The 19,959-nt window shown below is 58.7% G+C and overlaps 2 protein-coding genes across 6 annotated transcripts in view; one reads left to right on the plus strand and one right to left on the minus strand.

The window, feature by feature from the left end:
* Positions 1 to 19,959, plus strand: part of RPL38 (ribosomal protein L38) — a 488,213-nt gene that overhangs the window by 239,663 nt on the left and 228,591 nt on the right. The window lies entirely within an intron of this gene.
* Positions 1 to 19,959, minus strand: part of SLC39A11 (solute carrier family 39 member 11) — a 106,254-nt gene that overhangs the window by 37,875 nt on the left and 48,420 nt on the right. For all 5 annotated transcript variants that reach the window (XM_075440982.1, XM_075440979.1, XM_075440981.1 and 2 more), the window contains one exon: positions 8,551 to 8,721. In XM_075440982.1, the coding sequence (XP_075297097.1) occupies positions 8,551 to 8,721 (171 nt within the window). The remainder of the gene's footprint in view (positions 1 to 8,550; positions 8,722 to 19,959) is intronic.

The raw sequence follows: 19,959 nt of genomic DNA on the forward strand, positions 1-19,959 counted from the left end.
ATGCAATATCACACTCGTCGCCCCAGCCTTCTCTCGGTAGACTGAGTGCACGGGACCGCCTGCCCCGGGAGAATAAATTCAATCAATTCTTGCTAATGACAAAGTAACCAGGCTGGAAATCACCCCCTCCCAAGGAACACCGGTCTGACAGCACAGCACGCAGCTTCTGCGCTGCTGCAGCCATCCGCCAACGCCTCTCTCCAGAGCCAGCGCCTCAGCCACAGGCAATCTGCCCGCATCCTCGAGGTCACCATCATCTGAGGACCAGCCCTGCCACAGAAAACACCAGCTCCGGCTTGGGTCTGACGGACACACCAGGTCTGGCTTGGGTCTGACGGACACACCAGGTCTGGCTTGGGTCTGACGGACACACCAGCTCCGGCTTGGGTCTGAGGGACAAGCTCTGGCTGAACCTTGCTGCTTCGGTTTAAGGTTTAAAAAGCTGCAGCCTCCAGCATCTCATCTCACACCCACCAGTGGAGCACACCGAGTCCAGACTCGGCCACTGCCGTGCAGCATTAAAAAGTCACCTTTCCAGGGTGCTCACCTGGGAGATGTCAAACCACCCCACGGTTTAGGCAGGAACCTCACCGTGAAGCTCCCTCCTGGCTGGTGGGAAGAAGTCCTTTGGTTTTGGACACGTCTCCACCAGCTGACAACCAAGCAGGACATCGCACACCTTCATCGCACGCCTCCATCGCACGCCTCCATCGCACGCCTGCATCGCACGCCTCCAGCCCTCCATGCCAGGAGCTGGTTTCGGCAGACGTCCAGACAGGCCAGCCGAGGAGCAATGGATGGGACTCCACCACTGTCCACTGCTGGAGATGCCCACAGCTGGGGACTGGGCCAAAGCGGTGACAACGCTGAGGTCCCCACCAGCCTCCTCCACCTGAGGATTCCAGCCAGCGGTGTGGGGTGAAGGCAGCTCAGGGATTCAGCTCCCATTTTCAGTGTGAGCTGCCAGCATGGCACAGCACGGCATGGCAGGATCCCTGGCACCCAGCAGCCAGAACCAAAACCCGCCGTCTGCTCCTCTCCCACAAACAGCCATGAAGCAGGACACATCTGAGAGGACACTACAAGTGGTTAAAGCTGCAAAAAGCCATGAAGTTTGTTTGTGCCATCTGAAAGTTTGCTGATGACACCAAACTAGGAGGAGTGGTGGATACACCAGCAGGCTGTGCTGCCATCCAGCGAGACCTGGGCAGGCTGGAGAGTTGGGCAGAGAGGAACCTGATGAGGTTCAACAAGGGCAAGGGCACGGTCCTGCACCTGGGGAGGAACAAACCCAGGCACCAGTACAGGCTGGGGCTGACCTGACGGAGAGCAGCTCTGCAGAGAGGGACTGGGAGTGCTGGGGGACGACAGGGTGACCATGAGCCAGAAGCATGCCCTGGGTGCCAAGGCGGCCAATGGGATCCTGGGGTGCATCACGAGGAGTGTGGGCAGCAGGTCAGGGAGGTTCTCCTCCCCCTCTGCTCTGACCTGGTGAGGCCCCATCTGCAGTGCTGTGTCCATGTTGGGATTCTGGGATTCTGTGAAGAAAAGCAAGCACCCAGGCAGCTCCCGTGTCTAAGCGGGCAGCCCTTACTCCGGGGGCTGTCCCCAGCCCAGTCCCCCCGTGCAGAGGGCAGCAGTCTGGTCTCACGCGATCCAGCCCAAGGGCACTCAGCTGGCCTGTTCTCCTTCCCAGGCGCAGCTGCAGACAAGCATGTTTCAAATCAATCTGACATTTCTCGTGCCCTGGCGCAGGCTTCCCTTCCAGCCCCGTCTCCTCAGGATGAAGCAAAGTGGCGGCAGCGCTTGCTGCCAGACTCTGCCCCTTCACAGAATCACAGAATGGTGGGGGTTGGCAGGGCCCTCTGTGGGTCACCCAGCCCAACCCCCTGCCCAAGCAGGGTCACCCACAGCAGGCTGCACAGCACCACGTCCAGGCGGGGCTGGAATATCTCCAGAGAAGGAGACTCCACAGCCTCCCTGGGCAGCCTGGGCCAGGGCTCCGTCACCCTCAGAGGGAAGAAGTTCTTCCTCGGGTTCAGCTGGAGCTTCCTCGGCTTCAGTTTGTGCCCGTTGCCCCTTGTCCTGTCGCTGGGCACCACTGGAAAGAGTCTGGCCCCGTCCTCCTGACCCCCACCCTGCAGATATTTAGAGGCATTTCTAAGGTCCCCTTCTCAGCTTTCTCTTCTCCAGGCTGAACAAGCCCAGCTCCCTCAGCCCTTCCTCGTAGGAGAGATGCTCCAGTCCCCTCCTCATCCTCGTAGCCCTCCACTGGACTCTCTCCAGTAGCTCCTCATCTTTCTTGAAGTGGGGAGCCCAGCACTGGACCCAGCACTGCAGATGGGGCCTCACCAGGGCAGAGCAGAGGGGAAGGAGACCCTCCCTCGCCCTGCTGCCCACACTCCTCCTAATCCCCTTCCTCAGGGACGGAGAGGGGACGCAGAGCTGCCACGGGGACGGGCAGGAGTTACCTGGCCCGAACCCATCACCAATGCGAGGAATCGCTGCTGTGAGTGAAGGACTCGGTCCTGCCTTGATGGGAGGACACCCAGAGATGGTGACAGGGGACACAAGCGGGGTGCCAGCACTGTGAATCCTATTCCCTCTCCTGCGCCCCAGCCCCGGGCTGTGCCTTCCCCTGGTCATCGCTTTGTCTCCGCTCCAAGCATCGGCAGAACCACACCTACTAGTTTTGGGGCTAAATCTCTTCCTCCTGGGCAAGCAGAGAAGGAGCGGCCCTGAAACCACTGCCATAGCATGCCCGTCTGTCTGTCTGCAGCAGAGGACAGGCTGCTGGTACAGCCAAGCACCTCTTGCTGCCACCACCAAGCAGAGTCCCAAGGGGGACGAGCTGGGACACTGTCACCTGGGGGGCTGGGACCTTCCCCCCCAACCCAGTGCAGCTTCCCCGGAGACTCCCTCACCCTTCCCATAGACATCACCATCCAAAAGTTTCTCCATTTAAAATCTTCTCCCTCCTGCCCCCGTAGCGATACCCCACCGTCCCTCCCTGCTCCCCACAGGGACACCCCCCCATCCCTCCCTCCTCCCCGCAGCGCCTTTGCCACCGAGGGTGGATTTGTTCTGGATTTAGCTCACACACTCCGTCCTGCTCCTTGCTTTGCTCATTCTCATTAAAAAAACCCAACCAAATTCCAGCTTGTTAATGGGTTTCTGGCAATAGGAACTGCAGAGAAAGCCTCAGGTGGAGCCACATCAGATTTGGGGACGAGCAGGGGACATCCGTGCCACTTGGCACCACGACCCGCTGGCACTCGAGGCAGAAACATCGCAGAAATCGAATCAGGGAGCAAACATGGGGCGATAGGACTGCATACAGAAAAGCAAGGTGTTTTCTTGCAGGAACCGAAGGGCTGGAGCAAGGAGGACGACTCTGGCTCCACAGGCAGCTCCCGGGGATGGGCTCGTGGCGTGTGCCGGGGTCTGCAGCCGCCCCGCTCTGCCCCCCACACCGCAAAGAGAAAGGAAAATTCAGGTTTCCTTGGTAACATCAGGATGGCTGGAAGCATCACCTCGTGCCTGCCAGCAAGCAGCCCCGGCACCAGCCCCACCAGCCCCAGGAGCAAGCGGCAGCAGAGGAGGGGACGCTGCTCTGGGTGACGGAGGGACGGGCACCACAGTCCCCGCAGCGAGCACGACCCCAGCCGGCTGCCTGCCATCAGCCGAGCGGTTCTTGCAGAAGAAAAACCCGTCTTTCCCAGAGGCCAGAGGAAAACATGGCAGGGCATCACCACAGTCCCACAGAGGAAACATCTCCAGCTCCTTCCCCGTGCCCGCTGCCGTCTGCAGACACCCACCGTGAAAGGACTCAGCTTCTGGTGCAGGCACCAAGGGTCCCAGGCCGGCGCAGACCCTGGCGAGCACCGGGAGAGCCCTGGGGCACGAAGATGGTTGTGGACCACGGCCTTGGTCCTGTCCTCCATCTCGCCCGGCGCGGTGCCAGCGTTGGGGGCTGCTGCAGCGTCTCCCCCGCCGCAGGACCTCCCGATCGGACGCAGCACGGCCGTGCCCCCCTGCGCAGCCCCGCTGGGCTCAGGGCAAGGCAGAGCCCTCCGGGAGCTCCCCGGGGAGCCGGCAGCGGACCCCAGGCCCCCGAGCTCCATCCTGCCGGGCTCCCCTCTAAACGAGCACAACGAGAAAGGCGGTTCGCTTCACACCTCGCTAATTGTTATTTGTGATACACCCCTAACATTTTAATTAATATGAAGTCCTCAGCATAACAGCCACCCAAGGTACAAAGATAAACCAGAATAAACAGGGCTTGATTAAATGCATAATTAATGTTCCACTAAACGCGGCATATATGAATATTAATTAGCAGGAATAGTCTGCAGTTTGGCATCTCCTGTCATTATCAATTTATTCTTTACATTGCCAGTCCCAGAATCACAGAATCACTGAATGTTCGGGGTTGGAAGGGACCTCTGTGGGTCACCCAGCCCAACCCCCTGCCCAAGCAGGGTCACCCACAGCAGGCTGCACAGCACCGTGGCCAGGTGGGGCTGGAATATCTCCAGAGAAGGAGACTCCACAGCCTCTCTGGGCAGCCTGGGCCAGGGCTCCGTCACCCTCAGAGGGAAGAAGTTCTTCCTCGGGTTCAGCTGGAGCTTCCTCGGCTTCAGTTTGTGCCCGTTGCCCCTTGTCCTGTCGCTGGGCACCACTGGAAAGAGTCTGGCCCCGTCCTCCTGACCCCCACCCTGCAGATATTTAGAGGCATTTCTAAGGTCCCCTCTCAGCCTTCTCTTCTCCAAGCTGAACAAGCCCAGCTCCCTCAGCCTCTCCTCGTAGGAGAAGCGTCCCAGCTTCGGAACAAATGCACAAAGCTTTTGCTCGCCGGCAGAGCACACTCAATACAACCCGCGTGCGAGAGGCTGCTCTTCACATCCCGCTCTCTCGCCCGCACGTGAACTGCCTTCCAGCACATTTGCCCAAAACCAGAGACAGATGCCTTGCCAAGACGTGAAACACGTTCAGCCCTAAATGGGGCTTACAGTGAACACAACTCTTCCCCGCTGGCAATGGGAGAGGGAGCCCGTTCCCCACGAGCCGCGGAGCAGAACAGGGCGAGACCCGGTCCCGGCGCTGGTTTTAGCCACCAGATGCAGGGACTCGGCAGAGCGTGGGCTCAGCTGTAAAACCCCGCAGGGTTCGGTGGAGCCAGGCCCCCTCCAGCCCATCAGAGGCACTGGGCAGACCGGAGATCTGGTGAGGTGGGCACAGACAGGAGCAGTCATCCCCTCCTCGCTGCAGCACCCGGAGCTCTGCATCCTCCCCGAGGGACACGAAGCTGGATGAAGACAAGGGTAGGACAGAAATCCCTCGGGAACCACCTGGACAGCCCCCACGCCAGCGCACTGGGCTCGCAGAGAAGCCGAGCAAGCACCAGCAACGGTAACGGAGCTGCGTGCTGCTGCCGGAGCCAGCACCGAGGGATTTTGGAAGCCCAGGGGCCGGGCGAGCCGGCAGCCGGCATCTGCCCGCCGTGGCGAGGCACCGAGCATCCTCACCTCGTCGGCTCAGCATCTCCCACCTCCTCCCGCGGCACAGGCGCTGCCGCCCCGCACGCGAACCGAGCTGTCGTTACGCCGCGGGAGCCCGTGCTAATTATAGTGCCAGGCTTCGCGCTCGCAGGGCTGGTAACTGAGGGAGAGCACGACAGTGTTTCCAAACCCCGCGCCGCGGGCAGGGGCCGCAGCAGATCGGAGAAATGCCACCGCCGCTGCCGAGACTCCGCTGGGAAAGCAGAAGGACATCGGTGGAAGCCAAGGCGAGCCCCGTCCCGCTGTGCACCGAGGCCGGACCAGCGTCTGCTTCACGCAAGAGAGACCAGAGACCGCGGTAATGAGCAGGGCAGGCCACGAGCTCCCGTTTTAATCACAGTCTGAATTATTTATTCGTGCAAAATCGGCGCTGGCATGCTGCGAGCTGCAGGCAGGGCTCCGGGGAGCACGACGGCAGGCGCGGGCTCAAATCCAGCCTCCGCGACTTCAAATCTCTGGGGGACTTTGGGCGAATCCCCGTTACAGGGAGGACGTTAGGACAGGGCTTTGCCATCGCCCAGCGGCCCCACCGAGCCGCTGTCACCCACCCAGCTGGGTGGAAAGGGACACGCCAGCTGGCAAAGAGCCGGAGGGGGACTTTGGGGACAGGGCTTGGCGGGGACAGACACCCCCACCACAACCCAGAGACCCCGCTGAGCCGAGCCGAGCCTCCGGGCTGGGGCTGAACAGCAGAGCCGGCCACAGGCCACCGCGCTCACAGCTCCAGCTCTGGAGCCCCCAACATCAGAAGGACAGGGATGTGTTGGAGCGGGGCCAGAGGAGGCCACGGAGATGATCCGAGGGCTGGAGCCCCTCTCCTCCGAGGACAGGCTGAGGGAGCTGGGGCTGCTCAGCCTGGAGAAGAGAAGGCTCCGGGGGGACCTTAGAGCAGCTGCCAGTGCCTGGAGGGGCCGACAGGAAGGATGGAGAGGGGCTTTTCACAAGGGGGTGCAGGGATAGGACAAGGGGGAACGGCTCTAAACTAGAAGAGGGCAGATTGAGATTAGAGATTAGGAAGAAATTCTTCCCCATGAGGGTGGTGAAACACTGTCCCAGGCTGCCCAGAGAAGCTGTGGCTGCCCCCTCCCTGGCAGTGTCCAAGGCCAGGTTGGATGGAGCTCTGAGCACCCTGGGCTGGGGGGAAGATGTCCCTGCTCCTGGCAGGGCGGCTGGAACCAGATGAGCTTTAAGGTCCCTTCCAACCCAGACCACTCTATGATTCTATGATATTAAGCTTTAATATTGCGACCTTTAAGATGCAAAAGGGAACTTCTGAGCCTCTGTAACTGTCCAAGGGTGGCTTTGTGCTCTTGCAGAAGCAGTGAAAGGTCAGACCAGCGTCTCTGCAGCAGCCAGGGCCGTGTTGCCATTAACCTATCGCTACGGGTGACACTTTGCTCACTCCTCTGCAAAACCTTTTTTTTGCTGGTGACAGAGACAGGAACCCCCAGCCGACACGGCCCGAGGCAGCGAGCCTTCACTTGAAGGATGACACCCAATTACGGCTCGCTCGCTGCGATTGCTTCCCCTTTCCTTGCGTGTGCGGCTAATTTAAAGCTCCCTGCTTGCCTTGTCTGCCAGGCATCTGCCTCCCCGGCAACACAAGGAGCTGAACTAAGGCATCTGAGTTATGTACCTATAGTTAAAAAATAAAAACAAAAGGGATGAAAAGAGGAAAAGCCACGGGAGCAGGAGCAGCCAAGGGCGCTGGGAACCGACGACCGGCTGGAAGGCGGCGATGACCGCCCAGCGACAAGCAGCAGCGCGGCGGGACGCGACGGCAGCTCACCAGCGCTCGAGGAGCCGAACGGCCTCGCGCAGCCCGGCTCCGACCCCGGGGCAGCCCGCTGCGGGCTTGCTTCCATCTTCTCCTGCCGTTCAATCCCGGGGTGCCCTCGCGGGGGGGCAGAAATGGAGGATCTGTGAGTGCAGACCCAGAACAGAGCCTCCTCGCCCGGGAAGCCCATCCAGTGATGGAATTCAAGACTGATGCCCCGGCATCGGACAAAAGCCGCTCTCGCAAAGGCAAAGCGCACGTGAGGGCGTGAGGCAGCCCCCCCCTCGCCGGCGAGCCCCGAGCTGCAGCAGCTCTCACGGCTGACAACAGCCCCCTCCTTGCCAACAGCCGCCACTCGCGCCAGCTCGGAAACCACGGCTCTGCCGACGGCTTTCAGCGATTTTCCCCCAGTTTACAGATCCAAGTTACGCAGAAAAGCCTTTTCCTATTCCCCCTGCACCTCCCATCCAGGTTACAACCTGAGACAGGCAGAGACTGAGCGGAGCAGGGAACAAGAAAGGGGAGGGGAAGGAGAAGAGGAGGAGGGAGGGGAGAGGAAACCAGGCAAGCGAGCGTTTGAAAAGGTTCCCTTCTATCGCTTCCAACATCACCAAGAACCGCGAAGCAGCCGAGTGTCCTCCCCTGTTACAAATTCATCTCGTCTTTTTTTTTGATCACTCCTTTTTCTGCGGTCTCAAAGCCCAGCCCCTGGCAGGACACAGCCCTCCACGAGTCAGGGCTCCGCAGTTCGCCATCTATTTGCAAACTCCATCCCCTGAGTAAGCTGACCCCAGCTGTACGCGCTCCAGCAGAGAAGCGGTGCTTTAAAATGCATCTCTCGCTGGTACACAGACCAGGAGAGGAACGAAAAGAGACCAGAATTTGTTGTCTTTACAGCGTCATCTTTCGCAATATGCTCTCGGATTTGCAATGTTCGCCCACGACAGGCTGGCAGCAGCAAGCGGGGCTGCAGATGCTGGAGACGCAGCAGCGAGCCCGAGCCCCCTCCTCATCGGGGGTTTTGCTGCCGAGACCTCACCTGGCTCGGCCCCACCGAGGGAGCACGACGGGACGCGACAGACCATGTCCAAAGGCTCCCCGGCGAGTGCCATCTGCGAGCAGTGGGAAAACGGGAGAGCAGGCAGCAGCCCTGGGCGATCCCCCCAACCATGGGATGACGGATGGACGGACAGACGGACGGACAGGGCTTACCTGGGATGTTGTGGATGGTTATAGCGAGGATCATCAGCATAATCCGCCTCCAGCTGCTGCTGCCGGCCGTCGGGGCTCCGTCCCTGGGCGGGGGGAATGTCGGGGGGCTGTCTGGCAGGCTGGCCCCCGCGCCCTTCCGCCGCTGGTAGGGCTCCCCGTTCTCACCTTTATCTGGGGGCACAAAGAACAGCCGGGTCAGCGGAGAGCATCTCCGGCCTGCCCTCCCCGAAGGAAAAAGCAGAGAGAAGGAGAAAGTCTGGCCAAAGCACAGCCAAAGGTGCGTGTGTGTTGGCTCCCCCCTCCCCTTTGATTCAGTTTAGGGGAAGGGGGTTTCCCTCCATGCAGACCACAGAGCCCCGGCGCCAGGGAGACCCTGGGACAGAAGTTCATCATCCTCCTCCTCCTCCTCCTGGGACCCGCTCCCGGTCCCGCACGGCTGCCCAGCATCTCCCCCGGGCTCACAGCCGCCTGCGAAACCCCGACCTGGCTCTGGGGCGGGTGGCTGATGAGGATGGTGAGGACGGAGCTGCCGCAGGCACCCACAGTGAGACCGTCCTCTGCCACCAGCCCCAGGCCTGGCACGCCTGCAGCTCCATCGCCTTCGCTAACGAAGGAGAAGCCCACGGCACTTCAGTTCGATTTCACCTCGGGCACCAAACGAGTGCGCTGAGCCGTATTTAGCAGCTATTCGTTCCGCTACCAAAAGATTTGCCACTGCCATTTGTGAAGACATCCCCAGATAACCCCGGGCTCTCCCAGCCCTCTGCTCCCAGCAGGACCATCACACCATCAGCTCTATTACAACCCATTATTTTAAAGACACGTCACTAAAACCCAAGCCCCAGTTAGGGCTGTGAAGGGTGGAACGAGCACCAGGCAGCACCGTAATAAAGCCTGCGCTCACCGAGACCTTCACTGCTCACCTTCAGCACGAAGAGGCGAAGGGAAGCCAAGAAACAAAGAGCACAAATTCCTCAACCTCACACAGCAGCAGCCACGGCTTCGTACTGAAGATCTGACAGTTAGACAATATCATTCTCCCCCTGGATTTATACACGTCGCTCTCCTGTCCCCTGACCCACCCACTCCAAGGCTTTTTTCGCAGACACAGTGTGAGGAGCCATCTGAAACGGCCTGACGGAATGCCAGTTGCTTCCCCTGCTGTTTCGAGGCACGACGATGCCCGACGCGCAGCACAGCGGGCATTTTCAGCGCCAGTTAAGAACCTCAGCACAAGAGGACTCCGGCAAATTGACGCAGGGGGTCACCTTGGGCACGTCGGGGTGACAGTGACACTCTGCATCTTGCCATCCGTAACACAAAAACGGACACGTAAAGGCATCCCAAAACGGTCCTCGACAGCGCAGAAAATAAACTCAAGAATTTAATATATTTTGGTACTGAAAAAACAGGTCAAAGCCTACAATTCTGCTTGGCGGCAGTGGGAATGGGCGGCTCTCATAGAATCATAGAATTGTTATAGAATCATGGGTTGGAAAAGCCCTCTAAGACCATTGAGTCCAACCATCAACCCAACCCCACCATGCCTGCTAAACCATGTCCCCAAGTGCCACATCCACACGGTTTTTGAACCCCTCCACAGATGGGGACTCCCCCGCTGCCCTGGGCAGCCTGGTCCAACGCCTGACCACTCTCTCAGTAATGATATTTTTCCCTAATATCCAATCTAAACCTCCCCTGAAGCAGCTTGAGGCCATTGCCTCTTGTCCTATCGCTGGTTACCTGGGAGAAGAGACCAACCCCTGCTGCAGGGAGCGATACCTCCCGTGCTACAGCAGCATCCCCAGTAGGCGTCACCAGGGCTGCAAACCAGGACCCCCGGGACTCTCACGCTTTCCCCCAAAAAGGCCGTCGCCGCTGCCGCTCTGCGAGCAGAGCAAGCGGCTGTGCGGATAAATATTGCCGTTGTCGTTAGCTGCACGGAGCCAGGCACCTCCCGTCCCCAGATCCTAGCCCAGACAACAATGAGCAGCAACATTTGACGGCAGAGCTTCACTTCACCCTGCGGGGACAAAGATAAATATTTTTTCTGAAGCAATAGCAAGGACAAGCAGATCCAGCGGAGCGGCTTGTCCAGCTCACCGCAGGAACGCTGGCACAGCAGAGCCCTGGCAACGGGGCAGCCGAGGCTGAAACCACTTAGAGATGAAACTCCCTTCTTCTGCCAGGCCACTGGACGACTTTAACTGCTTGGCATGCATCCCCCCAGCGTTATCCTCAGCTGACCCTGCCCCAGCCGCTGCCACCGACCCATGGACCACCGGTGCCGAGCGCGCTGCCAGCAGCCCCATCACCGCAGCGCGGTGGGCGCGGGTCTGCCCCCGGCTCCCGGCATCACCCGCGCTGCAGGACCACTGACACACAAACCAGGGTGATGCGAGGATGCAGGGAGGTGCAGGAATCCCCCTCTGACATCAAGGGCTTTCCAGGGAGGAGGAAAAACAGTTTACGTGGCTTTTAGAGAAGAGCACTTACATTCAAGTGACAAAACACTTGCGCTTCTCCCTTTATAGAAGGCAACAAGTGCTCGACAAAAGCACGAGCGCCCGCGACGCCGCGCCAGCCGGGGCAGCGTGGGCTCTTGAGGCAGCTTTTGCGAGGTCCAAATGCAGGCTGAGCGCTGACCGCAGAGGTTCTGACGGTAGCTGGAGAAGCTTTGCATTTTGCAAACTTCAGGTATCCACTGGGGGAATGCCGGGAAAATGCAGAAGGTAGGATCAGGGACTCGTTTTTGCTTAAATCCGGGCAGAAAAGCCACCTGCTGCCAGCGCGGTGGCACCTCAGCTGCTCTCGTCTCACAGCACCAACTAAGAACGGCGTCATTGACACCGGGCAGGCGATTCCATCGCTGGCAATTTTTTTCTTCTTCTTTTCTTTTTTCTTTTCAATCATCTCACAGTACGACCTGGTCCATTCCATCCTCAGCGTTTCTGACTTTAAGACTGCGCTTAAAAACAAGCCCAGCCGGTTGACTCCAGAGAAGCATGCGCCAGCCAAGAACGTACAAGCCTGTGTCCAACACATCTTCCTCTGCAACCGTCCATCCTCTCTTACCTCCTTCTCGCCTACGGCAGCTCTGCACCAGGACCAGGCTCAGGCTGGAACCTGCCTCCTGCCCTGGGTTTCTCCAGCCTCTCCTCCAGCCGCAGCCCAGCGCCAACACACAAGTCAAGGAGCCATCCATCACCCCACGTCCTTGACCACGTTACTCTTCTCTAAGGCCCCCAACATAAGGAGGACATAGATGTGTTGGAGCAGGGCCACAGGAGGCCATGAAGATGATCCGAGGGCTGGAGCACCTCTGCTCCGAGGACAGGCTGAGGGAGCTGGGGCTGCTCAGTCTGGAGAAGAGAAGGCTCCGGGGGGACCTTAGAGCAGCTGCCAGTGCCTGGAGGGGCCGACAGGAAGGATGGAGAGGGGCTTTGCACAAGGGGGTGCAGTGATAGGACAAGGGGGAATGGCTCTAAACTAACAGACGGCAGATTGAGATTAGAGATTAGGAAGAATTTCTTCCCCATGAGGGTGGTGAGGCCCTGGCCCAGGCTGCCCAGAGAAGCTGTGGCTGCCCCCTCCCTGGCAGTGCTCAAGGCCAGGTTGGATGGAGCTCTGAGCAGCCTGGGCTGGTGGAAGATGTCCCTGCTCCTGGCAGGGGGGTTGGAACCAGATGATCTTTAAGGTCCCTTCCAACCCAAACCACTCTATATTCTATGATTCCATGTACTTTATCAGGGACAATCTGCTCATGATGGCTGATGGCCATGTGCTCCCAGGCAGGGGATGGCCACGAGACACAGGAGCACCTCGCCCAGAGCCACGCAGCAACTCCACAGCAGAGCTACGGGTGGAAACCCCAGATGTCCCTGTCCCCATGGGTTAGGCAGAACGAGCTAAAAAATCAAAACCTCCCAGCTGCTTTTTGCTTGGCACGTAGCGGAACCAACAAACCAAATGTCAGCAGCGTTTCAAAAATCTAACTTTCGGGCTCTGCACAAGACAACTCTGCCTTGGCATCTGCTCTGCTTGCAAAGGCTTTAATCTGTCCCCCTGCTATTGGAGTCCCCTCTGCCTTTTGGCTATTTCTCACACACCATTTGCCGGGGAATCACCGCTCTCCCAGACCGGCTACAGGAGGGGAGCGCCCGCGGTGGCACAACGGCCAGGATCGCTCACTGTCCCCTCGGGTCACACGCGGAGCCTCCGGGAAGGGACGAGCCGCCGCCTGCTCCAGCTCAACCCAGACACCCACGTTGATCCGGCAACAGCCGTGCACTCACACATGGAACCTCCCAGTGCTTGGAGCTGTTGCTTACTGGGCTCTTCGCTGCCTTATCCCAGCCGTACCTTCTCCTTCTTTCCCTTGTCCCTGGATTTGATGGCTTCACCGTAAAACTGCGCTGTCCCCCAGGACTCCTGCAGCAAGGCTTTTGCTAACGTTTAAACACCAAAGCAAAGCCTTTCCAGCTCTCTCTTCCAGGCTTCAATCTCGGCTCCCCTGACTCCTGCTTGCGGGTGAATTTTCACTGAGAAAACGTCTGCTTTGCAGAACGCCTGGCCACGAGCACGCGGAGAGCCCCGGCGAGGAGCTGGGAATGACCCAGCCGTGCCCGTACCTGCGACGAGCAGATGCCCGGGAGCATCCGACCCGAGCATCCCCGCTCAGCTCGCGGGCGTTCGGCTTCCCCAGCGCCACACAGGAGCCGAGCAAGGGAGGCAACGGCCAGCGTCCATCCCCTCGTGCCACGTCGCTGGAGGAGTTTCAGCTACCCCCGTTCTGTTCAGAGTCACCATGGCGTTTCAGCAGCGCTCGCTCCCCGTTATCAAATTTCCAGACCAGATCCGTTTCACGGCTCTCGCTGATGGAAGCAAACGCCCAGCCCAGCTCCGTCACGGAACGTGAGCCCCCCACCCGCCAAGGCACCCCCTCAGCCCCAGCACGCAGGTGTCACCTGCATTAAATACCTTTTTTTAAACTTGTTTTACTTAGAAGTAGCCTGCTTGCTACTACTGAAAAAGATTTTGAGGAAAATTTAGACTTTTTACAAGTTTGAAGGGTCTCTGAGGACGGCAGTGACAAAGGACGGGGGCACGCAACGACGGGGACGAGGAACCCTGCTCCCACCCACAGCAAAGCAGGGAAATCTGCGGGAAATCAACCCAGCAGATGCAGCGTTTACACGGGAAGCACGGAGGGTGGCTCAGACGGAAAATTTGAACGCAGAATTGCCCCTCATACAGATTCGCCCAGGGTAAAGGCAGCAACACCAAAACCAGGGAGACAACCCCAGCTAATTTTCCCAGTGGCTTCACATCTAACGGCGAGACTACAAACCACAGAGGGGTCAAGCGATGCGTTTCACGTCCGATTGCTGTTGGAAAAGATTAAAAAAAAAAAAATAAAGGGGGGATAATGACAGCGGAGTGATGATAGCAGCTCCCCGCGTCGGACGCAGCACCGGAGGGGACTCGGGCGGCTGTGTCACACAAACCGCAGCTCCCAGCTCGAAACGCTGCATCTTGCGCAGGCAAAGGGGAACCAAACAATAATTACGGCTAAACAGGGACTTGGCTGGAAATCAGGAAAGCCTCAACAGCAAATTGGAGTGGCGATAAAAGCAGAACAAGGGGTGGTTTTCAAAGAACAGCTGACACAATCAGACACGGGTGCTCGCAAGAGCGTTGCCAAGACAATTATGTGGCAAATAATTATCTGCGCCACATACATTGTTTTAAATCTTGTTCACAAAAAAGTCCTCTATATATGCTACTCGATTTATCATTATTGAATTTCTTAGTAAAGCTGCAGGGCAAAGACTCTGCCAAAAGTTTAATTACATACGTGCAGCCTGCTGCATTTTTCATATCCTCTGCAGCCAGCGCTGGGAAAAGATAAATGGCTCAGAGTGTGGCTTAAACTGCTGGTGAAATATAAAAACCAACTGGCTTCTTATCAGTATGTGAAACGGCTTTTTATTTTTGATTATTTCTTAATGAAAACTGTTTGCCTTAGCCATGAGCTCAGCTTTATTGCGGTCGCGAGCGGTACGCAAACAGATGAACACGCTATTCACCCTCTGCTCAAAGAAACCCTCTTTACTGAGCATTCAGCTCCTGAATTCAACCCAAAGCCTGTGAAGCTCTCTAGCTTCTCACATCTGATTTAGAGCCCTTCTCATCCTCTCTAATTAGGCCTGGCTTTAGCCCTGCCTCTCTGCTCCCACAGCTCCCAAACGCTTGAAGTTCAACGCGCTCAACCAGGCTGCAGAGCCAGGGCTGCTCAAACCCCCCCAGTCTCTGTGCGAGGAGCCTGTGCAACCCCTCTTCGGCAGCCGGAGACCCATTTCAGCCCCGATTCAGCTGCAAACTTCCCCCTCCAGCCCAGCCTCACGGCACCGGGGAGCTCGAGTACTGGGGGGGCTGGAGGGAGCTGGTACCCCCCGGCAGAGCCACGCTCCCCCGGGCAGCAGCTCCATTTCTCCACGCTCGTGAGAATCTGGAGCCTCCCTTGGCTGAAGATGCTGGATGGAAAATCATTTACAGCTCCAAAATCCTCCTCCACCACCTTTTCCCCATGGATTTCTCCGTTAAATTCTGGCAAGGAGCAGGGATCTGCACCTGCCGACGGCCGAGGGAGGGATCTCTGGGCTGTCACAGCAACACGAGTCCCGTATCAGGGGCTCCGGGCTTTCTTCCTCCGGCTTCAACGTGCAAGGGATGAATTAGCACCCTGATTTATAAAAAACTTGTCAGCTCCCATCTCTAAAGTGTGGGAGAAGGGAAGAACAGTGCCAAGCATGGCTGCACAATAGACTTATTAAAAACTGTGATTAACTGCTGCTCGTCGGCTATTTGTAAAAGCCGTTTGGTGTTGATGCAGACGGGAAGGCGGCGGAGGAAGAAAGGCATCGAACGCTCTTCTTTCGAAAGCTTCCACCCCGCGACGTCTCTGGCTCTCTCCTCTGCTTTGGCGATCTCCATCGCAACCGCCGCCCCTAAGCGCAGGGATCGGCAAAGCCGCAGCCCCGCGTGAGGCCAAACGCGCTGCCGACCTCCCCTCGGCTCCTGCCAGCCCCGCGCCACCCTCGTTACTGAGCGTTTGCAGCTGGAAATCCGCGTTCCGCCTTCCAGCTGCGCTGCTGAACGCAGGAGAGCAGAGCGAGCCCCCTCGTCTGGGGACGGGGTAGGGAAGGGGGGACCATTTCCCGAAGAAAATGATAACACAAGCCGTCGACGTCCCTTCTCAGGGTGCAGGAAATAACTGCACGTTAAATTCTCTCCCCCAATGGCTGAGATAAATCAAAATGGCTTGGAAAATTTCTTCAGATTCCCAGACCTGAGAGTCAACCCAAGCCCCTTGCAGAACCGCTCGCCTGGGCTGCAGGCGTGACGCTGCGAACGTCTCCCGCTCCGCCAGCCCAAGCCTTTTCCCCGCTCCGCTCGTCTCCATAAACCCTCGACGCTCCATTAACTTTAAGCAGACGTAACAAACGCTTCGTGGCAGTTGGGCTCCGTCCCCGCGGCACCCGGGTCCCATCGGCGCTTCCACCCTGGACCCCTCCTCTCGCCGCAGCACGGCGGCATCGCGTGCGGTGCCCACGGCCGTGGCCGGACAGCGCGAGCATCTCCGCGGGGCTGTGGAGATCCCGGGTGGGGGTCAGAGGGGGACCACCCCGGCACGGAGCATCCCTCCATCGTCCCAAGCAGGCAGGCAGCACCGTTCCCCAGCACACCCCTCCGGGCACGGACCGGCGTGCCCCGGCCCCTTCTCCTCAGCCTCCCGTTTCCCTTCGTTTCTGAACCAGGAGGAAACCCCAGAGGAGAAAACCGCATCCGAATCCCAACCCTCAGGAAGCAAAGCCAGACACAGGCGCTCCCAGCAGCACCCACGCATCGCTCCACACTGCAGCGACAGCACGCTCTGCCTTCTGAGGACACCGCCGTTCTCCTTTCTCATCTGCTTTTTCTGTTTTTAAAGATTCTTTTCGAGTATTACCGCCAGCACCCGGGTCTGAAGCCATCAGACCAACCGCTCTCCCCGGCACCGCGTGCCCATCCCCACGTGCGTGGGTGCAGTCGGAGCTATTCCGAGCGGCGGGAGCTCGTCCTGCTCCTGAACTTCCCCACATCCCTGTTTTCCTCATCCTCCCCGCGCCGCCGCAGCGCGAATTTCAGGGAGCGCAGAAGCTACAAGAGCAGATGGGCGTGAGCGAGCATCTGCTCCCTGCCGCCGCACGGACACACTGCTCCTATCCGACACCTCCATAAGAGGTTTTAATTACTCTAAGCAATTAAGCACAGCACCTCTTAGGGGATAACTGCTGTCCCCTTCGCAGACAGGTACGGCGAGAGGCAGCAGTGCCACCGGCGCCGAGACAGGCGGGGGGCCCGGGTCCCACGTCTGCTCCGATCAGGTCTGACAGTGCCAGAGGAGCTGGAAATCAAACTGCCAAGGGAAAAGGGTCTCTTTTAAGGGATGAGTCCCCCAAAAGCAAGGAAAATCCAGCTTCCAGCAAGTCTGCACGCAGAGAACAAAGGTGCTGACACAGAAGCTCTACTCTGCCCTGGTGAGGCCCCATCTGCAGTGCTGGGTCCAGTGCTGGGCTCTCCAGTTCAAGAAAGATGAGGAGCTACTGCAGAGAGTCCAGCGGAGGGCTACGAGGATGAGGAGGGGACTGGAGCATCTCTCCTCCGAGGAGAGGCTGAGGGAGCTGGGCTTGTTCAGCCTGGAGAAGAGAAGGCTGCAAGGGGACCTTAGAAATGCCTACAAATATCTGCAGGGTGGGGGTCAGGAGGATGGGGCCAGACTCTTTCCAGTGGTGCCCAGCGACAGGACAAGGGGCAACGGGCACAAACTGAAGCCGAGGAAGCTCCAGCTGAACCCGAGGAAGAACTTCTTCCCTCTGAGGGTGACGGAGCCCTGGCCCAGGCTGCCCAGGGAGGCTGTGGAGTCTCCTTCTCTGGAGATATTCCAGCCCTGCCTGGCCGCGGTGCTGTGCAGCCTGCTGTGGGTGACCCTGCTTGGGCAGGGGGTTGGGCTGGATGATCCACAGAGGTCCCTGCCAACCCCGAACATTCTGTGGTTCTGTGATTCTGTAAACTCCTTGGAGTCACCCAATTATGGTCAAAATAAGGATGTATTTTGAAAACTAGCATTTATTCACTGCTAGCTGGAGCTCCGTCTGCTCGAGCAGAGAGCGCGGGCTGCCCAAGCAGAGCCCAGTGCCACCAGCCCTGCCGCTGTGCCGGGTGCTGTGGCAGGGACGGGAGCGGGACACCCGTGACACCCCTTCGCACGGTGTGGTGACTGCAGCCCCAGCCTGCTGGCATGATCTCACCCCTCCAGCTCCCCGTACGTAACAAATTCATTTTCCAGTGTTTCTGGCAGATGAAAGAGGTCCCTGCATCTGCGCAGGCTTTCGGCAGGGAAGATAAATAGAGTGTCATGACTCACTGTCTATTAGGCGCCTTCATTTATCCAAGCGTGCACAGGAGCTTTCATAAAAGGTTGCTTAATTCAGCATGACTGACTACCACTTGCTCGCAGACACACGATTATTGCTGGGATCTGTCTGAAATTTGGAGTCGGGAGGACGCCGGAGCGCGCCGGCCTGGAGCCCCGCCGGGTCCCTCCTCCAGCCCGTCTCCACAGAGAGCATCAGCGACCGAGGAGAGGGCAGCCTGACACTCAAAACCCCAGTTCTGCATCCCACCGGTAACAACCCGGCCAGGAAAGAGACCCGGCACGCTTCCAGCAGGACCCAGGGCACCTCCTTCTTGCAACGCTCCCAGCTATTGCTCCGGAGCATCCTTGCTGCTGCTGCACCCCTTCAGCTCCCTTCCCAGCCTCCCTCCGCTTTGCAAGCACCACCTCTGTCTCCCCAAACCTTGATCCTAACGCACAAACTCCTCCCTCGCTGCTCCAGCAATCCACAGAATCATAGAATCATAGAGTGGTAAGGGTTGGAAGGGACCTTAAAGATCACCTGGTTCCAGTCATTGCTCTTTTTCCTTCCCCCTAGCACAGCCGCCATTCACAGCCACCCGCTCCTTTCTTCTTCAGAAAGGACACGGTGGCTTTGGCTAGAGAAATCCTCTTTGCAAATTCATTAAATGCGTTTGAAAAGAAAAATGAATGAATAAACGCCTCCGAGCCCAGCGGTTTCACTAGAGGTGGAAGCGGCACAACGGAGCGGTGCCCGTCATGACACCGTCAGCACCGAGTCGGCAGCGGGGACCGCCCAGCTCCATCCCTGCTCCGAGCAGCATCTCCCGAATCACTGCCTTTCTTCTGTAGATGGGGGACGGGGGATGTTTAGGAGAAAATAAAAAGCATCAACTTTTTAAATCCAGGGGTGCAGGCTCCAGGGGAACCCTCCCCTCAAAGCTGAACACCTTTTAGCCCAACACCCCAAATTCCCAACCGCGAGTGCTGCAGTGACCCCCTCCCGCCCGGAGCTCCCGGCACAGCCTCCGGCATCGACGAAGAATCAATCACAGGCGGCACCAGGTATCGCCCTTCACGCCGGCGAGCCCGGTGCGAGGGGAAGGCACCGATGACCCCCCCGGAGCCGTCGCAGTGATGGCCGGGCAGACCCAACGCGCACTTGGGAAAACGGGCTGTTCGCATAGTCTGAGAAATAAAATGGATAAATGATCGATTTCCCAGGACAATAAATACAGTGCTCCCCTGTCCTCCGCAGTTCAGCCCTCAGACGTGCAAAATCAATCCTGGCTCCTGCCAAAGGGACAAGTGGATTGGATTTTCGCCCGCTCTCCTGGCAAAACCGAGCCGTCGGGTTGCTTCCAGGGGCACGATCCATCACCGCCCGCTCACCCACCCCGCGGAGCCGGGTGAATTGCGGAGTGCGATACCCCGACAGTATCGCACGCGCACGAGCCACCCCCCGATCCACAGAAACCACTCCCAGCAGAAACCCACCCTGTGTGGCAAACAATGCAGATTTCAAAGGGCTTGCGGGATGGAGAGGGGCCCGGCCGGCTGGAGAGGAGCAGCTCTGCCACGGCTGGCGTGGGTGGTGGGACCCCACGCGGGTTTCGTTCCTGCGCCCTGTCCCTCCCACGGGGTCACATCCCACCCCCCAGCCCCCCCCGGACGCCGGCACAGAGGGTTCGGATCCCAACAGCACCCACAGGCGTGCTCCCACCCCAGCAGCCGGTCCGTGACCGAGGGATGCTCGTTAGCCGGTGCATAACGAGCACCCAGGAAGGAGAGCAGATTTCACTGCTCCCAGTTCAGAGGCTCCCGGCCGTCGCAGCAGCCCACAGGGAAGAAAGCAGATTTGAACCAAGCTCTGGCAGAGCAGCAGCAGATGCCTTCCCATGTTAATGAAGGGATCTCCGTCTTTTTCCTCCGTGTGACAGCACTATCTA

This window comes from Opisthocomus hoazin, chromosome 21 (genome assembly GCF_030867145.1).
Source record: "Opisthocomus hoazin isolate bOpiHoa1 chromosome 21, bOpiHoa1.hap1, whole genome shotgun sequence".
Taxonomy (NCBI): Eukaryota; Metazoa; Chordata; class Aves; order Opisthocomiformes; family Opisthocomidae; genus Opisthocomus; species Opisthocomus hoazin.